The sequence below is a fragment of the Geospiza fortis genome, unplaced genomic scaffold (genome assembly GCF_000277835.1).
Source record: "Geospiza fortis unplaced genomic scaffold, GeoFor_1.0 scaffold154, whole genome shotgun sequence".
Classification (NCBI taxonomy): domain Eukaryota; kingdom Metazoa; phylum Chordata; class Aves; order Passeriformes; family Thraupidae; genus Geospiza; species Geospiza fortis.
In genome coordinates this window covers 2810716-2831966 of record NW_005054397.1, presented here as the reverse complement: position 1 = coordinate 2831966, position 21251 = coordinate 2810716, and the positions used below count along the sequence as shown (strand labels likewise).

The 21251-nt window shown below is 42.8% G+C and overlaps 1 protein-coding gene across 1 annotated transcript; it reads right to left on the bottom strand.

The window, feature by feature from the left end:
• Positions 1–4557: 4557 nt before the first annotated feature.
• Positions 4558–10775, bottom strand: LOC102038242 (ribosyldihydronicotinamide dehydrogenase [quinone]-like). Its single transcript, XM_014308990.2, has 6 exons — positions 10487–10775; positions 9244–9408; positions 8233–8363; positions 7171–7284; positions 5729–5821; positions 4558–4853 (listed from the first exon to the last, which is right to left on the bottom strand). The coding sequence occupies exons 1-6, from the start codon at positions 10491–10493 to the stop codon at positions 4680–4682; spliced, it is 684 nt and encodes a 227-aa protein (XP_014164465.2). The 5' UTR covers positions 10494–10775; the 3' UTR covers positions 4558–4679.
• Between the last annotated feature and the right edge of the window lie 10476 nt (positions 10776–21251).

Here is a 21251-nt window from a genome sequence, read left to right as displayed (position 1 = left end):
TCCGGCTCCGCTCGAGGCCGCGCTCGGCCGGGAGCGCGCCTCCGCCGCTGTGACAGCGTGGGACACCTACATCATCTCTGGATGTTATTTTTTTATTCTGGGTTTCTGCTCTTCTCCAAGTACAGAGTTCGTCCTTCATTTCGCCCAGCAATGCAGTATGGGCGCTCCTAAACCATCCATCTACCCTTATCTGCTCTTCCAGGGATGGCACTGTCTGCTTTGTGCCTTGTGCTGGCCCACACGTGCATCTGCCGGGAGCAGGGGCTCCTCCCTTCCAGGTTTCTGAAAGGTGTCTCATGGGAAAGACTGGTGGGACACAGAAGGATGCGGGCGGCTGTGACTTTGGAGAGATAGGACAACTTTGGTGATCACTTCCAAGATGAAGTTTTCTCTTTGATACTCTTGATGAGTATGTCAAAACTGCCCTGTGATGGACAAACTGAATAAACAGCTTCATTCCGAGACCTTGGGGGGACAAAAAAAATGCTGAGTGCAATTGTCTCCCCTGGGCAAACAAAGTTAACAGTGGAACAAGTGGAACTGATGCAGGACCAGCACATTCCTGTTTTCCACTCATTCTGGATCAGCTGGTATTGAGAGAACAGGAGCTGAATGCTCTGACAGCTCCTGATGCAAGGGCTGATCACACTTACTGTAAAGAGGACACTCAGGACCAAATGCTGAATTGTGACACTGAGCTCACTGTAGTTTGAATGCAGCAATTTTGTGTCCATCCACACTGTGAGGTATCACAAGGAGAGCATTATTGAACCTGCAGTCCAGAGAGTCTGGGGCAGTTACCAGGTAAATAAAGCAAATGCAAAAACAGATGTGGTATCTCTGGTAGGCCAATTGTGCAGTTTCGATCTTCCCCTGCAACCCAAAACATGACAGGAAGCTTTTGGTAGCATTTGACTGCTGAGTTTTCCTTTGATTTGTTTTTTCTAATTTTGAGCTTTGCATTATTTATGGGGCTGAAGGCTGGAAGAGAGATGGCTGAATTTATAAAAATTGCTTGGTTTGAAAGTTATATGTCTCATTCAGGGTGGTTTTGCCAGCATGTACTAGGCAAAGACAGGGAGATATTGCTATCTATTTGCATGTGCTTAGAGGTCACATCTTTGACATATAGCTGATTTTTTTGCCAGCAGGATGAAAACTGCTGTGTGTGAAATTTGCAGGTTCCATTGCACCATTGGAAAAATTGTAGGGACAATGAATAAAAAGCATCAAATGATGAATAAAAAGCATCAAATCTCCACAGTGCTAGACCAAGTACCTGGAATGCTTACCTCATTCCTTAATCTTGACTAAAAATCCAATCACAGTAAAGCTTGTGCCATGATGGGAAGATGACTTGTATCTGTTTTCCTGGCATTAACTTTAAGGGCTGTACAGCAGTAGTATACTTTGCCAACAGAGATTTAATTATTAAGTCTCCTTCCTCTCCTCCTGTAGTTTGCTGCCAGGTATCTCTTTAGAGACTTTTCCCTCTCCATTTCTGTGATGAATTTCAAGTTCTGTAGGGACCTGAGCATAATCATTCTCTAGCAGTCCCTGGCTTAACAGTCTGCCTGGCCCAGCAAGGATGAGCATTCTCTCACACAGGAGGTTTCCAGCTCTGGAAATGACTCAATGCTGGAATATTAATTTGGGGCTCTATACCCTGTCCAGAACTCTGAGGAGGGGGATGATTGATGGGCAAAACTCCAAGAAAATACTTGTCTATAACCTTTCTGTAATGTACCTTTTAATCTAAAAGTAAAGCATTATCAGGTCTGATTGATCCCCCTGTTGTCCAACAGACATGAATATTATGCTGCAGAGCTGATTTTAGAGAAAGAAGCTGTGATCTTAGCTAATTTCGCATCATCTGTGCACCAAAACTCATACTGTATTTCTCTAAAACCTCAGAGGGCTGAGGTGGGAGAAACTGCAGCACCTAACAGAGCTGATGCTTGTGGAGAAGGGTTGCATGCCCCTGGGGAGTATGAATACAGAATGGGAGGCTCCAAGGGCCTTTGGAACCACTGTGGTTGGTGACTGACTGCAGTTAAGCTCAAAAGAGCACTACCTGATATCTCCCATAGATGCTAAGCTGTGGCCTAGCAACAGATGGCAGAGATGTAAGGGTGTATGTGTAGAGCACATTGAGAGGATTTCATTTTCTCTTGGATTCTTGTGAAGGGATAGAATATAAGAAAAAAATGGAGAAGGTAGTCTCACACCTGAGGAGTTGCAGTTGTACTAATCACCAAAGATTAGGAACAGGCCTGCCCTTAATAGGCCACAGCTGTGTCCAGTGAAGACGAGTGCTACAAAAGAGAGTTGGAGGTTGTTGGCTGTGCTGTGAAGAGAGTTGGAGTTTGTTGGTTGTGTTGTGAGGAAGAAGGAGTCAGTGCTGTGAGGTGCTGCCCATCAGAAATCACTGAGAAGGTATGGAACTTTGCAATAAGATGACAACAGATTATTATTGAATTCCAGTGAAGAACCACCTTTGCTCTGTATGTCTCACTGGGGTACAAGTGTATGTGCAGTTTTGGCAATCTGTTATGTGAACAAGATGGTTAGGTCTTGGTTTATTCTCTCTGTTAGGTGTTAACAAAATGCTTTCTTATTTTATCAAGGGCAATACAGAGAAAGCTATAGGGTGTTTTGGCTCCATGATCCTAGGGAAGAAGCTGGCCTTTTGTCTCCTTCCTGAGTTTTCTAAACATATCAGACTTCCTCTGTATTCAGAGGAAATCTGAATGAAACTGACCATTGTAATACTCTTAGAATGATGAGACAATTATCCAGTACTGACTTGAGTGTAGTGTCAGCTTAAATTCTTTGCATCTTTCCTGTAGAATGTAGCCTCTTAGGCTTTAAGATATCCAATAACACAGTAGGATTTTTCTTAAAAAAAAAAAGAAAGAAAATAAGTAGTACTTGCATTGTGCATGGTATTAGTTATTGGCTGTTTCTCTCTTCAGCACAAAGTTTTGATGAATAGTTTATTACAAAGTATATTCCTCTGCAAGCAGGCAGCTCACTCAGTGATGTTGCTTCAGGAACAGAATATTAAATGACAGAATGAACTACACCTGGCTTTAAATGTCAGTTTTTTTAAAACCTGGATTGAAGGCACCTTGCACTGACTGCAAGACATCAGTCTTGATTTCTCTAGGCTATGAGGCTTCTTGGTAACGTAGTTCCGATGGGTATCTGTTTGTTTTCCTCTATTGATCTGCAGTTGCAAGCATGTTTGACCTGCCATTTCAGAACACCAAATAAAAGAAATACTATCATGATTTCTGTAAAAAATTGTCAGAGAAAAAGATCAGATTGCTGCCTAGACATCTGTGGGAGAGCAAGACCACCAGCAAAAAAAATAAATCCCCAGACTAAATGTGGAAAAGCATATTCCTTTACACCCTTTTCCCCAGCCTGAAATGCAGCTACAAGTTACTCACCTAATTCTAGTTTCATTCTCATGAAATCAATGCTGCTTTGGCAGGGTGACATTTGACTTTTAGCATAATTATTCTTTAGTTCAAAATGGCTGTAACATTTCCAGTGCTGCTAAGACAGCAATACTGGCACTTCTTTTCTCTCTCCTTACTAACCACAGATGAGTCTCTGTTGGTTTTCTATGTGGTAAAATTCTCCTGGGTTTTGGAAAGGCATGTGTCAGAACACACGTGCAGCCCAGCACAATGCCCTGCAGGAACACAAGGAGAAGAACCCTTGGCTCACACCCACTGTCCCTGCACAGCTGATGGCTTCCAAAGCATTGCAACAGCAGCACCCTTGTGGAACCTGAAAACTTCGGCTCACATGCCCCACATGGAGACATCTGCAACAGCTTGGGGCAGCTTTCCTTCCTGGGAAATGTCTCTGCTGGATGTGGCCCTTCACTTCATATGGGAGAAAAAATGGAGCATCTGATTGGTGTGAGAGGGCGGGAAAAAAACAGGATTCCATTTTGTCTCTACAAAGGGTAATCAAAATAGAGAAGTCCCATTGATTTTAGGAAGCTGCATACTTTACAAATGGAAGTTGTAGTCTACTAAGGAAGGCATATATCAATATACCAAATCTGCCTTTTTTTTTTTCCTTTTTCTGGTATCTGTTATGGCTTTAACATTGCTTTGTAAATATGTCTAAAAGCATGACCTGCGCACAAGGCTTTCCAGCTCTTTAAGACACTTTGCAACTGTACATACTTTTGCAATACTACTCATGATCTGGTTTTGTTGCTCCAAGGCACGAATGTGGAGCTCTCACAACCAATGACAAGTGGTTTTTAAATGACGAGCTGTGTATGGGCAAGATATTCCCTGGTAAAGGAAAAGAAAATGTTAAAATCAGCTTGGCCATGTGCTTTACTGTTTCACAAGCAGCAATGATATAATCTGCCATGAAATATCATGTGTGTTATCAACCACAAGGAGGCAGGATGACACCGTTTATGCGAGCAAGGAGAACAACACAAGGAGTTTTGCACCCATCCTTGAAGGGAATCTCTTGGGAATCACTGAAGATAAATACCATGTTGCCAGTTAAACTGCTAGATGTAGCATTCAAGATTCTTAAAATATATTTGAATTAGGAGATTAGTGTTCAGGTATTTAGATAGAGCATCAAAAAGAATGGAGAAAAAGAAAATCTTCTCTCTGTAGTCTTGCACCTGAACACTACTTGAAATACCACTCAGGAGAGCAGTCTGTGGGCTCTTCCTTCCAAAGAGTCTTCAGACGTTGGCTCCAGGCAGCCAGCATCTCCTTCCTCTTCTCCTCAGAGACATTCTCTGGAGCATAACAGATGTGAGGTTCAAGCACTTTGACACCACAGAAGTGCATGATTCCATGCTGGATGAAAAAAAAAAAAAAAAGAAAGAAATGCCTCAGGAAATATTTGCTCTTACTTTCATTTGAAGAACATGGAAGATTCAAGTCTGTTCTGTTTCTTTGACCCAGTATCAGTCAGGTTCTCTAAATCTGTGCATTTGTCAGGAGAAGGAAACTAAATTGCTGTTAAACATATAGGACTGTCCCCTTTGGATGCTGTATGTTCAATTTGCAAGGATAAGGGACAGTCTAAAATTCATTGTCCGGTTTGAACCTCCTGAGATTGTTCCTGAACTGCAGTATGTTTCACATCTACTTCCATGTTGGTTTCTTGAATATTTTTTTTGGTTTTGGTTTTTAAGCTTTTGCCTCTGGCTTAGCCATATGATCCTGCATGAAGGCTAGTGCCTGTGGAAGTTCAGCTTGCCACTTTCTCTCTGTGTGGTTCTGAATTCAGAGTTGTGTTTCATGTTTTTGTCACATTTACTTGTGAGCTGTGCAGCTGGACAGCTCCTCAGGGGTGAGGAGCTGGTAACTGCAGTGGGGAGGAGATCATGGCATCCTTCACAAATTGGCTAACCACGGGGAACAGAAATCCTGCATGCTAGGGCTAAAGGAAATTCTGTAACAGCAGAGATACTGGAAAAGCTGACAGCAGAAGCTTTCCCCAGATTTCAGGCTGGAGGAAGGGGGATAAAACAATTTTAAACGTCTATGGACTTTTGAAGTAATCTCAGGATTTTTGAGCCCAGTTTATAAGCTGCAGATGCTTGGAACAGGCAACTTAATTATTTCTTATTATGTTTTGTATAAAATAATCAATAAAACAATTGTTTATAAATAGCTGGAATAGTAAAAATTAAAGCAAACAGTAACCAAATATTCATATATTATACCTGCATGGGCCATAGGAGATAGCGAATATCACCCCTGATTGCATACTTCTCTTTGCTTCCTCCCGTAGTGAAAGAAAACAAGGATAATTTGTCCTAGAATTAGGAAAGTGGTGCTTGAGTTAGACATGTTTAAGAAGAGTGGCTGTATAGTTCCAAAGATATTTGGGGGAACCTGGAGTGCATGAATTTCTAGAAGAGGGGGTATCCACTTCCTTCCCAGATGTTCTAAGGACTGGCAGTTCTGAGGCAAAGATTGATGTCGTACAATTACATCAATGTACTGAGTGTCTGGGCTTTGGAAAGAGATGGGTTAAAAAGAAAACCAATTATGTGTCTGACACCCTTGTGTGAAGGAGGGCTGATCCTTTTTCTTCCTTATGCAATATTTGGCAAACTGTAGCTGGAAAGCCCTCTGTTACGGTGAAAATCTCTATTCCTGTCCTCTCTGACTGCACAAATTTTTTGCTAAAGTCCCTCTTCAAATTTGGGCTTGCTTAACCACCCTGTTTCTTGTGCTCCTGTGATTATGGTATTAGCCATGTGCTCAGCTTCTCTCATCTCAGCTTTATCTTCTGTAATCGAACTAACATTTTTCCAGTGCAGTATCCAAAATATCCTGAGCCTGTTCTCCATCTGAAGCTGTGATCATTGGGGATTACGCCTATTTCTGTTAGCAAGGCAGCCATTTCTGAAACTTAAAGAAACTGAAATGTTTGAAATTGTTAAGAACATCAGAACAAACAGAGATTAACATACAGTGAAATAAATGTGAAACTAATATTGATTGCTTTTTGGTACTGCATTTGTTACCAAATAGGATCTATCAGAGATAGTGGGCCAGAATTTTCCAGGGATATTCCCAGTTCAGTGAGCAATCAAAAATGTATGATTTGACACACATTTTGCCTCTTGCCAAATTAAAAGCTACAGAGACGAAAAGGTTCAAAGTAGATAGTTGTGACAGAGGCTCATACTCTGAGTATTTCAGATCTCAGATTAAGTTTTATAGTTCAACTCCAACCTTTGACATCTAATCCCAGAACAGGACTTTGACACCTAGTGTGTCAGTCAATACAGATAAGAGGAATCCTATAGTGGTGGGAAGACAGTAATTATTGGAAATGAATTAATTCAAACTGTTTGCAAGCTGTGTGCTACCACAGTACACTCTGATACTCCTAATAAATGATAAACCCCACAAAGCAGGCCAATAAAGATCTCTAGGAGATCGCTTAAATATTTAGGAAATGCTGCAGTCTCCTTATTTTCTTAACCTCCAGACAGTGTGAACAACCCAGAAAATCATTCAACATCTTACCAAAGCATTATTTCAGAGTAGTGAAAAGTGAGAGCTCCAAACAACTACAATGGAAAAGAATGAACAAGCCCCCATAGAACATGGTGTAAGCCTTGACCTTAATAAAACAATTCCAAAAACATACCTGAAGCAAACCACCATCATAAACCTTTGACAAATCATAAGCAAAGCCTTGGACCAAGACTCTGTCCATCCAGCCCTTCAGGATTGCAGGCATGTTGAACCAAAACAAGGGAAACTAGGCAAAGAGAAAATTACCTGGTTAGCACAGAGAGTCTGGGCCACCCTTAGGCCTGGTTTACAGGACTAATCCTGTCCTCTGAACCTGCTCAGATCCTGTATGTACCTTCTCCAGCTCTCTGTCAGTAGAGGTAGTAACTGTGCCTGGCAAAAGAAGCTGAAGTGCTTTCTGTTTGTGGTAACCTCAGGGCCAGACCTGAGCATCTACAGCAAACCAACACTGTGGTGCATGTGAGGGCTTCCATTCAGAATAAAGTTGGAATAGGATGAAGTAGGAGGGTGTCATTTAATTCAGATTTAAGACTGTACAGAATTATGTCTCCTGTGGCTGAAATGCAAAAGAATCGAAAATCTTATTAGCAGGATGGACATCTGGCGATCAGCTCTGGTGACAAAGGCCAGGGGATCATAGGAAAGACTTGTTTTCAAAGCCTGCTGACATTATGCCACCAAGACATATCTAAAGGCTAACATGAATACAAAGAAATGTAAGACTAGTATTTCCCTTCTCAGTTCTTTGGGATTTGCAAACACAGGGGACAGAGCTGGCATAGTGGAGAATAGAGATGGGCTGTAAAGCTCTGTTATCAATTCCCAGTAGTGTTTCTGCAAATCAGCAACAAATGAGAACAGTCTACTTGGGAAAACCCAATTCCCTGACTTCACTGGCTGCCCCCAGCTCCTTGACCAGGAAATGATCCTTCCTCTGCTTTCTGCCAGCCTGCCTGACATCCATGGTCACATATGTCTTTGTGCATCTATCAGGAAGTTTGGCCCAGTGCTGGGGAGCTCCTGGCCTTGCTGTTGTTTCAACCTGCATCATTGTGCTACTCAATTCCTGGATTTGCTGTAATAATGACCCAGATAATTGTATACAGATCTGTAGTTTTTACTGTACCATTACCTAAAGTCAACATCACAACTGAATTCTGTTTAAAATAATGACCTGGAAAATCAGCAGGTCTGCTTCCTGCACTTTCTTCTGCTCTTCAACCAGGTCTTTGGACAAACCTCCTCTCTTGTAAGCTTCCCAGGTTTCCACACCATAATTGAACGCTTCTGAGTTGTGCAGGTGACCTGTGGGTAGAAATGATCAGTCATTCCTCGCCCCCTGTGCAGTATCAGTGCCAGATAAGAGCTGAGTGCAGGTTGCCATTCACAGTTTTAAACTGAGTTACTGCTTTCATTTTTCCTACATTCTTGTCTTTGCTGGCTATTCAGCACCATCCCAGCTGTTGATCACTTGATTTTCAAAAGGAGAGGCATGTAGGGTCTCAGAGTTCTGAAGCTTCACCTTCCTGTAGCAACGCAGGAGGTGCAATATGAGGACCTAAGCTCGCCTCAGGACTCTGGGGATGGAGGTGGAAGATTTTAGAAAATGTTGTGAACTGTTCTGCCTCTGCCTTAGGGCTTCCTGAGGCCACCCTACACTTGTAAGCACTAGGGACCTGCTTTCCAGCCTCTAAAACTGGGAAATTCACCAAGGGATGGGCAACCAGTACTGGCCAGCTCTACTGATTCCATGAGCAGATCATCAGTCTCCAGCAGAAGACAGGGGCAGCTGTAGCCTCATGAACTCAACTCCAGCAAGCCCCAGAGTGGTATCTGAAGGCATTTCCTCTCCATGAGAAATGGACTTTAGAGGCTGATTATGGACACGTGCTAATGTGTTTCTTCCTGTCAGTAGTCTCACTGTGATACAAAGTTCATGTTCAGGAGTGACCTTGTAGAAATGCAAATGTCTGGTCATGAATTAGTTTCTTATTAATGAAATAAGTTTCTCATTAATCTCTTGATGACCTGAGGGCTGGAGCACCTGTCCTGTCAAGACAGACTGAGAGCTGGGGCTATTCAGCATGGGGAAGATTTCAGGAGACTTTTTTTCAGCCTTCTGATACCTGACAGGGGGCTTGCAAGTCACTGGTTTTTGAGAGAGGCATATTTTGGCTGGGCTCACCAACAATGTCATTCCTTGTTGCTCTGGGCTCAAACTGCATGGAGTATAAATCCGACACGGTGACACTGCAGCCCTGCTTGCTCAGCTCTTCCACAGCAATCTTCAGCAAAGATCCATTGAAGGACTTGGGCTCTTGATGTGCATAGACTATCAGGACTTTTTTCCCTGGAGGCAGAAGGAAAACCAGGAGACCATTTGGAATCTAGGAGGCAGGTGTAGAACAGTTGGTAGAGTTGGGGCTCGTTCCTGGCTCTTTCTGTAGTGCCTTTTCCCAAGGACACAGAAGCAGTGAAAGCAGAGTGTCAGTGGCAGCATTTGACTCCTGCTCAGCAGCACTGAGTGATTCCTGAGGCACTGATTGCTGCATGTGCCCAGCCCAGCAGTTCTGTGCAACACTGGGCTTTCCTAGGCAGAACTCAGTGGACAGAGGGGGTGTTCCATAGCAAGTCACAGTGCCCTACATCTGCAAAACACTGTCCCTCCTATTGAGTCAACAAGGAAAGAGGAAACATTTTCTATGCCGCAGTAGTAGTTTATAGTTTACCAGAGAGCAATATTTATAGGGATTATTGAAACTGACAGGGTCTGAAAAACTTGCAGCTCCAGTTTCCTGTCTGCCAAGGCAAAAACTTAGGCATCTCCTGAGGTCAGTTTCTCTGGTGCACAGCTTCAGCCCGGAGAAACACCTGCCAAGTGACAGGCAAGTTTGTGGTGTCACAGAAAATTAGTAGAAACTGAACTGAATATTTGATGAAACAACAGCTCATTTTGAACATAAATGATGAGGTGCAATTATTTCACAAGGGTTCACAGTATCCATGAAACAAGAGCTATGCGAAAAAGACAATTAAAACTTGCGGGTCAAATGCAATCATAAATTTAATGTGCACAAACTTTTTAAACCCTTGTCTATATGTTATTCTGGAATATAAGGAGCAGTTGCCTCTTTGCTGTTCCTACCAGCTGCCAGCAAACAGGGGGCTCTAGGAAATGCCTGGAGATGGACAAGCTCCCCAGAGTGCTCAGTTTGATTTTGCAAACCTGCCAGTTTTTTTCCCTTTTGATAGAGCTGAGGACACTTGGGCAGAGTGTTTAGACAGACTTGAGTTTTCCAAGGCATCACTGCGGTAATTTCAGTCATTTGGGAAAGTAAGACAGTGTCATAACTGGCAGAGGCGCCATCCCTGAGGTGCCCAGCAGCCACCCTGGAGCGAGCAACGTTTTCACCCGGATTTGCTCTTACCTGCCATTGCTGGGGAGCTTCACTCTTGATAGTCGGGTACTGCCTGAGAACTCAAGTGAGAGATTGGCTGGTGAGAAACATCAGGACGCAGGTGCGAGGAGAATCACTGGGTGTATCGCGCCGCTCCCGGTCCCGTGCTGCCCTCTGGGAAGTGGCTCCAGAACGGCCCCAGCGCCAGCCCGGCTGCCTTTACCTGCTCCTCGGGCCCCGGAGCACACCTGCGGCCGAGCTGGGAGCGGCCCTTCGTAACATCACTGAATATCCTGAGCTGGAAGGGACCCGTAAGGATCCCCGAGTCCAACTCTTCCCGGCGGGCCGGCCCTAGGGCAGCGCCAGCGCGGGGCGGGATCAGGATCGGCGCCGCCCGCAGCCCCGGCTCCGGCTTCTTTTTCCTTTTTGCATCTGGTTTCATTTGACACCCCACAGTGGTAGTTCTTGTACTGTGAGTGGCAGTGAAGGGTCAGTCCATGCTCTTCTCCTCTGTCCGCTGGTGATTTTGTGGACTCGCAGCGTGTGCCGGCTGAACCACCTGTTTCCTGGACTGTTCTTCGGGGGCGATCTGTATTCCGAAACCGCTCTGTACTTTCAATCCTTCCCAGTGCTCTTCTCTGTCCCTTTCTAGTTTTGCTGTATAATTTCTTGAAGTGAGAGAACCAGCTCTACACATAGTTTTCACACCGTGGACATGCCTTGCATATACCAAATGGTCTGAAGATTTTCTGCTCTGTGGTCCCTATAATTCCTGATGTAAAATTTGTGCATTTTTGACTGCTATGGAGTGTTGAGCTGATGAGCGTGTGGAATTATCTGTCATAATTAGAAGATTTTACTCCTGTGTGGTGATAGACAGCTCAAAGCCCTTTATTTTAAAAGTGAGGCCAATCTGGTTGTTTTGTCTCCCATCAGCACCTCTTAAGGTTCACAGAGACTAAAAATAACTTTCACTTGTCTAACCTCCTGAGCAGCATACAGAAGACTGTGGTGGTCTTAGTTCTCATAGAGGTTAGAAACAACCCTTATGCTCTATGAATGACTTACCTATTGGAGGAATTTGGCACAGGTTTGTAGCTTAAATACTATTCTTCAGATATACTGTAGGTACACTTCCTTTTACTCCTGATTTGTAGCCCCAAACCCTCTAAAGAAGATGAATAACTTTTATTCTCTGAAAATCTAATCAAGAAACTGGATAAAAATTGATTTTCTATTGATTTTCTTGGGGTAGGCATTGGGCACATAACAAAGGAGGTTGGAAATACTTTTTTTTAAATATCTGCAATATTTGCTTATTGGTCTACTTATTTAGAAAGGTTATGAGTTGGATTTAATTCTGTCTTCAGCTTGAGGGGAACCAAACACCCATTCTTAAATAATGACCCCACATCAAACTGCAAGTTGTTTGTTCTGGAGCGGGTACATAATCCGTTCTTGTTGAAGCTGTTTCACAGCAGAAAAATACTTTATGTTTTGGTGAAGGAAAAGAGAGAAAGTGGTCATCATTTTATTACTTAGGCACTGGGATGACCTTGGAACAGGAAAGCTCCAGTCTTTATGTCAAGAATTCCTGAAACTTTTAACATGCAACAGCAGATGAGTGTTGTAGTGATGCACTGCAGAAGGTGAGGGTAACCCAGGTTCTTGTTCATAAATCCCTTGGGGAGGATTAGAGGGAAACAACACTGAATGATTGGTAAAGAAATGCTTCCTAATGTCCAGTCTGAACCTGCGTTGGTGCAGCTTTGAACGATTCCCACTGTTGTTGGATCCAGGAGAGGAGAACTCAGCACTTCCATCTAAACCCCTCTGAAACAGCCAGGTTTGTTGCTTCAAGGCAGCAAAGAGTTGAGTCATAAACACAAATTTCTTCAGCAATTGAACTAGATGGAAGTTTCCCCCTCCCACTTTATCAGATGACACAGCACACAATATTGTGATGCACAATAGTTGTTGTATAAATTTGTGTGGAAATGCTAATACTGCATTTGTGTGTGTACGTGTGCATTTTCTTCTATACAAATTGTGTTCTGTGGGTTAGAGTGCAAAGGATGGCATCTTAGAAAATAAACAAATTAGGATAAATGAAATATATTAGGATATAACCGCGCAGGAACTGTTCTTAGGCCTTTTCCTAGGATTGATGCGAAGTTTACAGTATATCAGTGCTTTAAGACATTGGGTATCTAAAGGATATTTGTTGTGCCCTCTAGCGCCCAGTGCGAGGGTTTTACCTTTACAGCAGAAATGAAGCCTCCACCGCGGACGAGCATTTAATCCCTAATGCAAATTCCGCCCCAGACAAAATGTTTTAAGAACCTTTGCTGCCAGTGATAATAAACAGCAAGGAAGTCGATGCTAACAAACCATTAGTGTGGGAGAAATCCTATTTCAGATTAGTCTTCAGTGACTTTTGCAGAGAACACAGCTACTGGGGGAACAGTTCTAAGCAGTGAGTACTGTGGTTCTGCACTGAAAAGGAAGAAAAAAGGAGAAACTGAGAAATAATATCCAACAGAAGATAGGTCTTTCCCCCCATACTTGTCACAATAACACCGTAGCTATTCCTAGGCTTGTTTTGTCATGTAGTAAAGATGACAGTCACTCTTGTATTGATCTTTCTTAGAGCATGGGCTTGTACAACAGGGAGGGAGGAAGGAAGGACGGACGGATGGACAGACGGACTGTGGGACTAACAGCCTCTCACTGTGACCTGTTTTCTTTTCAGCCTGTCTGTATGGTGATGAGTAACAGAAATTGAAAATGGTAACCTCTGGGGTTAAGTCTGTAATACACTCTCTAAATCAAAAGGAAACCAGGAACAGGGATAGTGTCCCAGAAAACATCTCTTATCAGTTGTTTAGCTTATTTTTAAACTTTATGATGTTAAATAATTAACAATATGAAATTATATAAATTAAATATATATCTAAGGCTTTTATCTGTTTCAAATGGAATTGCAGCTTTTGCTAGCAAATCTTTGCCAGGGTGTAAGAGGACTAGTTCAGTCAAATACGAATTTGTTACTTTCAAAATTTTATTCTCTTCTGTAATTTTTGATTGAGGAGTCTGGGCTGAGATGCTCTTTTGAAGAGAGTGAAGTTTCAAATCTGACTATGAATTCAGTCTTTGTCTGTAAAGCACAGCATATCTAGGATTTGTCTTTGCATCTGAATAATGAGAATCTTTGCTAAATGTAACTGTCTTTCTTTGCCCCATTGCGATAAGAAAAGGCAATAGGAAGTGTCTGCACTCTCTCTCAACTACTTGTGGAATATTTAATGTAAATATAGAGTGAATTTAATATTAACTGGTACTTAAAGAGGCAATAAATAAGCAGTTTAATTTCAGGGCAAGGTACTTTATGGAGTATTTGAACTGAGAATGACAATGCACTGGCTGTGATATTAGAGAACTTTAATACTTCTGAGCATAGTTTTTTGAGGAGGTATTTTAAAATATCTGCTGATATTCTACAACTCTACCTATCTGACTTTGAACAAGTTTGAAACACAGTTTTAAAGATTGTGGGCTTTTTCAGGACAGAGGTGAAGAAGGGAATAAGCAGATTTTCTATGCCACTAATTCTTCCCTTATATGAAACAAAAACTTGGGAGACCTGTTTCAATAGCCATTGCACATCAAAATTGCTTTCTATCCTTAATGTAAGATTTGCATTTTTCTATTGTAGAGAAAAGACCATGCATTCTGTTTTCATATTCAAGCTGATGCTTCTTTGGATTTGAAAAGTGGTGCTGGAAAGAATTCCAGCTGCTGCCTGAAGTCTGTTATGGTGGGGGATAACAATCCTATACAGCTGATCAACTGTACAGAGGCAGCAGAATGTACGTAGGGTGGTGCCTTGGGTGAGTCCAGTGACACGTGTGGCATTATGTATTTCAGAAGCAACTAATTTTAGATATTATTTCCAAAGCAATTTTTACAGGTTCCTCTCACATGCCAGAGTGCTAGTCTGAAACATCTGCTGATAGGTGACTCCATGCACCTGCAAAGACCATGGGGAGAAAAGCCAGGGAAATGAAGAGGGAGCACCCACTTGCTCAGTGTGCCATGACCTCGTCCTGGCAGTTTGCTACAGGACAGACCCATGACAGTAACTTTGGTGATTGCTTTCCAGTTACTGTTGAGTTCTTAATTTACTTGGAATCAAGCTATGATATGAGATCAAGTCCTGTACAGGAACACACACGATCCCATGAGCTGAACACTAGCCATCCTGGTAAAAAAATCATCAAAAGAAAATTGTTTTAACACAATGTGCCCTGCCTAGGCTCAGGATTAACTATCTGGCACTGGAAATAGTGAGCAGCTCAGTGACAACTGGCTTCAAAACAAATATGGCTATTTAGCCAGAGCTCAAAAGAATAATTTTATGCAGAGGACATAATTCTGGAGGGAGGCCCCTCTGGATTTCCACCAAAACCAGACTGTCTAACGCTTCAGCAGGAGCAAAGCAACGTCTCATTTTCTTTTGTGCCCTGACACCAACTAACGGAGCCTGCTGTGAGCGACAGAATAGCCAGGACGGCGCTTGCGGTGCCGAAGCCCGGCTGGGGGTGCTGGAGAGCTGAGAACGGCGCCGTGAGATGCTTGAAACTCCTTGAGCTGCGCGGAGCAGCAGATCCACCCCCATACCAGCGTGTTTTCTCCCTTGTCCGGGTAGTTGCAGAACAAATAGGGAATTAATCAAAATCTTTCTTGTCTTTGCCAGGTGCGGCTCTGCCGAGCAGCTATTTTGTTGCTTCCACCATCCTTTCTTGGTCCATTTTATATGTCAGATAAGGAATCTAGATACCTTGGGTTTCACCTGTACATTTAATATTTTACTTATAGAACAGATGTTGTCATCATAGTACTTGATACAAACGAGGGTGATGATTAATGTTTGATGGATAGGCAAACTGCTGTTTAGAGACTAAGAGAGAATTGACAAAAAGATACAACCACCTCCTTCAATCTGCCTATGGACAAAACTTCAGCCCTTTAAACTGTGTGCTGTCCAATCTGTTATGCTCAAAGTCCACCAGGAGAAAACTTGCTGACTTAGGATTTGACCTGGAATTTTATAGGTAATGATTGTGTAGCGTGAAACACAGGGAAAATCCCTGGAGCCAGAGCTGGGATCCAAACTCCTCTCTGCACTACCAGGGCCAACCAGCAGGCCACAGCCGTACTGTGCAAGAGCTGCTGCCGCCTGAGCTCTCTTCTGCAGGTGGGTGTCTCTCCAGCACGGAGGTGCTCTGACTTACCCCTGTCCTCACCTCCTGCTCTTCTACAGTTTCGTGGCTGAGGTGCCCTGAAGTGAGAAACCAGTGATAGAATTCTCTCCAGGGAGACAGGGTTTCAATTCCAGTCTTAATCACTGGGCTGTAGCGTAGAAGGGGAAAAATAAAATAATCAGCACGTGCACGCTTGGGAAAAGATATGTACCAACTTCTGTGTATGGGAGTGGAGGCCTGTTGGTAGTTGTCCCCCTGGGATGTACCAAAATGGTTGGGGAAGCAGATGATTGAAGACATATTCCTGATATTACTTGCTTTTGCATTACTGTTGGCTAGCTGCAGATAATCTGTCTTTCTGTGGCCCTGGGACTCTGGAGCCCGAAGCCTCTTTGCCAGGATGTCTGTGTTGGCTCTTCTCTCTCAGTCAATGGACCCTGTGCAGGCTGCAGCCAGCAAAGGGCTGCCCTGGGGAGCAGCTGGGGTTTGGTTGGTGGCCCTCTGGAAAATGACTGCTTGCATCCCAACTCTTAGCACCTGTCAGGTCAGGGGCCGAATGCTACCATGGGCTGCTTATAGGCTGTGATTCTCTCAGATAAATAGTAGGTTTATAACATTGGTATACAATGTAAGCCTTTGCCGGGCTGGAGTGTTACTATGTCTGATAGCTACTGCTGCCCCCTTGGGATTCCAGTCATCAGAGGTGTGCAAGGGTAATCTGCACAGAAATGTAACCAGTACCCATAAATGCCTCCTCCCCATGCAGGGAAAGGAGGAAGGCATTCCCACATAAGGAGGTGTTCCTGCAGTCCACTGCAGAAGCCAGCTTGGTAAGCTGCCCTGAAGGGTAGATGTTACAGCTTTACAGAATGACCAATACAATATTTTGGCAATTGATTGAGTGGAGGTTAGAGTGATGCAAAATTACATATTCATACAAGTTGTTATTAATTCAATTATTTCCTTGTGTTTTGGGAGTTCTGGTTTGAGAAATATTACATTTGTTTCTGTAGTATGAACTAAAATTCACACAACTCCGTGTGCCCCATTGCTTTAGATTGCTTCTAGCTTGGTCTGCATGAAAGAGTTGGCAGAGACTTGTGTATGGCTCAGAAAGGTCTGTCCCAGGCACTAAGGGGCATTAGTCACACAGCTGTATGCATACTTCTTTCTTTTCATGTTGCTGTGGGCTATTCCCTTTTGCTCCCGGACCTCCTACGCAAAAGGCACAAGCACAAAGTTACTTCCCTGCAGCACCCTAACTAGTAGTGCAGATCCAACACTGCTGACATAGAGAGAGCCCTTGCATTTGAGAATTACTTCCTTGCCACACATCTGTGCTGCCCGGCCCCTTCCCCTCCCCCTCTCTTTGCTGCCTGCACTATTGCAAACCCCAAGAGCAATGAGCAGAGCTGAGAAATCCCCCAAATTCAGTTATCCGTGCAGCTACTCAGCATGACTCTCACAGCACTCAACATGTGCATTGCTTCCCCATTGGGTTTTTTGACCTTTTCTGTGGCCTATTGTCATCTAGCATCCTGTGTTCACACCACCTCACAAGCCGAAATAATTTGTTCTGGGATTAATTTCTGTGGTTCAGGGGTTCAACCTGACAAGTAATGTAGCAGCAGTAAAGGTTACAGCAAAACCCCAAGTAGAAATTGAAAGAGATAAATTCCTTTCCCTCTCCTCTCTCTGCAAACTCAAATGATCAACCTAAAGGATTCTCCATACATTTTTGGATAAAGAGACATCATTCCCCTTGAATTGCTCTATCCTATAACAGTATCCCTCACTACTGCAGTTTTACCTTGTGGGAAGATAGCATAGCAAGGTATGTGTAATTTCTTCCCATTCTTGAACTACTGTGCAATGATAGCACAATTGTTCCTGGAAAAGTGTGCATTAGTGTTTGTGATAGTGAGTACACAAATATGAAAAATTATTGTGGTTTAGAGGTAGGACAGTCAAGGGAATATGTGCAAGTTGGGGAAGTAAGAACAATTCATTTCTTCCACTGACAATCTCCTTGGGCATGGGAAAGTAGCACAGACTCCTGTTTTGAACAGTCATTCACTCAAGTTCATTTATCTTGATTTTTGGATGCCTGTCTTGAGCACCAAAGGGCCACTCAGCCCCTGTATCAGCATATTCCTTAGAGAACCCCTGGCAATAGGCACTCATGAGAGCAAGCTTGGGTTGAGCTCTCAGAAACAAAAAGCTACTTTTGAAAGAAGGGCTTTAAGGCTAAGGTTATGAAAATGCTGGTTATCATGAATGCTTATTTCAAAAGGTCAGCTAGTGCCCAAGATGAGTGTTCCAGGAGTGAGGGAAGGAAGGGCGTCTCCCCTTCTGCTGCTGCTGTTTCTCTGGGGAATCACAGCCCACAAGTGACACCAATGCTGACAGCATTCTGCCCCCTGCTTGAAAAGGGGCCAAGGGTGATGAAGCTTGGATGCACTCTGCTCAAGAACACCGTTGCTGTGACTGAATGTTGCTGCACAGCACAGCTGTAAATTATGACGGTGGTTTAGTGCTGATCTTAGGGGGCCTTGCTGCCACGTAACAGGGTTATCTCTTCAACCAAGGTTGTTTTAACTGTAAGAAAGGATAGGAAATATGAGAGAAATGGGAACAAGAATGTGCACTACGTGTTCCTGGGCTGTGTAAATGAGTCATGGAATTGAGCTAAAAAAATAATAAGAGAATAGGAACCTCTGTGGGTAACTTGTCATCTGCTTTATTAGTGATATAATAGGATTTGAACAGGAGCATTTAGTCTGGGATGAACAGAAACCAATTTTTTCCCTTCTTTTTCTACCAAAATCTTTAACCAATATGTGCATACACTGCTCTCTCTCAAACATCTCTGTTTCATGGCAGACTTCAAACTTTTTACTTAATCTGTTGCAGTACAGGCAGATTTGGATGTAATAGAATGCATAACCTGATGGTTTGTGAATCACACTTGAATTTCTCTGAGCATTGCACTCACAATATCATAGAACAAACACTGAGCTCCTTGCGTAACCTTGTAGGTGTCGGTGGTTTTGCTGCAGAAGCATTTAGTCAAACGATTCTCCCCAGCAATGTGTTCTGAAGCACGGTGGTGTTTTCAGGCCTGCTGGAAATATGCCAGGCTTCTGCTGAGCCTTACATGTGCTGGGGCATGACTTGGATTAAGGCTGTGTGAATGTATTGCCTGCACTGTTCACTAATTGTAATGGTTTCATCCCTTATGATGTAGTGACTAATTTCTTTATTTGCGTGGACATGGCAGGTAATGCTCCTAAATCTCTTCTTACGGTTTCTGATGAGGGCTGATACTTGACTTTCTAATGCTCATGTCCTCTCCTCATGACATTGCTTCTGGAACGTCTTGTTCTCAAAGACAAATTTCAATTTCATTTTGATTGCCATATCCAGCCTCCTTGCTTGACTTGCCACCTTGGAGCAGTATAAAACCTAAAATAATTCTTTCACTATGTTGAAAGGTCTCTAGAAAAGAATGACACTGTGATAGTTCTTTGTATAGTACATGGCATCTATTATTTGCTTTCTCGCTTGCACAACACAATTGTATTTTGGAAAACTGCCTGCTTACAATTACATGCTGGGATTTATATAAAAGATCATGAAAATAACATTTGTTTGAAGCAGATGTTGGACTGCATGCTTGTGCATGCCTGCAGGATCTGTGTGTGTGAGCACCTTGCTAACAATTTTTTTTATCCATACCATCCTACTCAGCAGCTGTACTGAGCAGTTGTACTGTTCACTTTCCTTTAAACCCTGCTGAGATCTTTTCTTGGGGTGGAGAATCTGTGTGATGAGGAGGAAATGGCAGTGGTCTAGTCAGATGTCTAGACCACATCATTTTTTCCTGGCCCCCTGCAGAATGTAGAGGTGAGGGCTCTGTAGATTAATGATTTTAGGCTGAAGGTGTGTTACACGACATACTAACCCCTCTGTACATGTTGTGTAAAGGGAGAGCTGGCTCAGAGCCAGCGGCATCTAAAAAATGCAGAAATCATGTGCTGCCATGTGGTAGGGGTGCTGCTCAGGAAGGTTTCTTCTGGCTTCCCCTCGAGTTAGAAAGACATACACAGAGCCAAGGGTTGAGCTGCAGCTTGTCAGGTTTGGACTCTGGGCTTTAAAGATTAACTCTGTTTTTCCCAGAGCCCAGGACTGTGCAGTATCATGTGCCAAATTGTACTTATAATTTTGGTTCTTAAATGAAAAATGTGGGTGTGTGGAGGGAAATGATTGTATGTAAATGATGTCATGACATGTGAAAGAAGAGAAAGTGAGCCTTTGTTTCCCTCTGTACGTGATTTTCCAAATAGAGCAACCTTTGCTGCATTCAGATAGTGTAGAGGACTAACAGAAAAACAGCTGTCAGTATGAAAACAAAGAACAAGTCTTCTGTAGGATCCTGAATCAAAACAAAATAACTTGCATGAAAATAAGACTGTGAGTCTTGGATGTAAATCTTCACTACTGATAATAAAAGAAATATTTTTTTTTTGTCAACAGAAAGGCTCATCCTAAATTGGGAACAGGTCTTTACTTAATCTTAATATCTGTGGGGTTACAAAGTTTAAGCACTCAACTGAGTTACCTCAGTATGTAATGTCAGCTTTTATTGCTTGATAACCTGTGTTTATAAAGCCAGCCTATGCAGTCCAAGATGCCATTTCTGTTACCTGCATAAATATCTTAAATTTTACTGGCAGTTGTTAATGTCAGAAGTACTTACGCAGTTTAAGAGGGCCTGGATTAGCATTAATTAGAATAGCTAACAGTTACTGCAGACAATCTAAGTATAGCTGCAATTATAGTCACCTCCTCTATAAAAGTGAAGCCAAAAGATTTTAACCCAGTTTTTAATGAAGTTATATCTCTGTTTCTGTATTCCAAAACTCTACCTTGGAAATGAAGTCATATTCAGAAAAAGTCTCACATCTTTAGCTCATATTTGCAATGTGAAAGGATGAGCTGAATTCCTTGGGATTTGAACTGCTGCTGTTGTAAAATCTAAGAGGAACCTAGTGACAGAACTTCAGCAGACGTACTTCCCCAGTAGGTGCATCTGTAGGATTTGATCCATGGAACACTAATAAATAATATTAGGATTCTTGGAAGTTGTCTCTATTACAAAATGAACAGACATCTCACAATCTCTGTCAGTCAACACTTTTATGGAGGAGCTGCTATAGAGGAGTTGAGATCTATAGTCTGTTCTATAGTGTTTTTTCCATGTAACTACCAGACAGGAAAAAAAAAAGGCACTCAGAAAAAGAAAAAAGCTTTTCGAAGTACCCACCTTAATACTGAACCCTGTGAATCAAAGTCCTGTGAAATGAATTGATTGCATCAAACTGCAGCCTGATTCTGCAGCTTCTTACTTTACAATGCTGGCTTGTAAGAGCTCTTGCAGGAAAAGCTTGTGAAAAAGGAGAAGTTGTTTAAAAGTCCTGTCCCTCCTTCCTTCCTTCCTTTGTTGGACTGCTGTGGAGGTGTCTAAGTCC

Coding starts and splice junctions, on each gene's coding strand:
- LOC102038242 (XM_014308990.2), bottom strand. Junction 7,285..8,232: donor CAGACCTGCTGATTTTCCAG/GTCATTATTTTA, acceptor CTCTTTGCCTAG/TTTCCCTTGTTTTGGTTCAA. Junction 4,854..5,728: donor ATCTCCTATGGCCCATGCAG/GTATAATATATG, acceptor TTTTTCATCCAG/CATGGAATCATGCACTTCTG.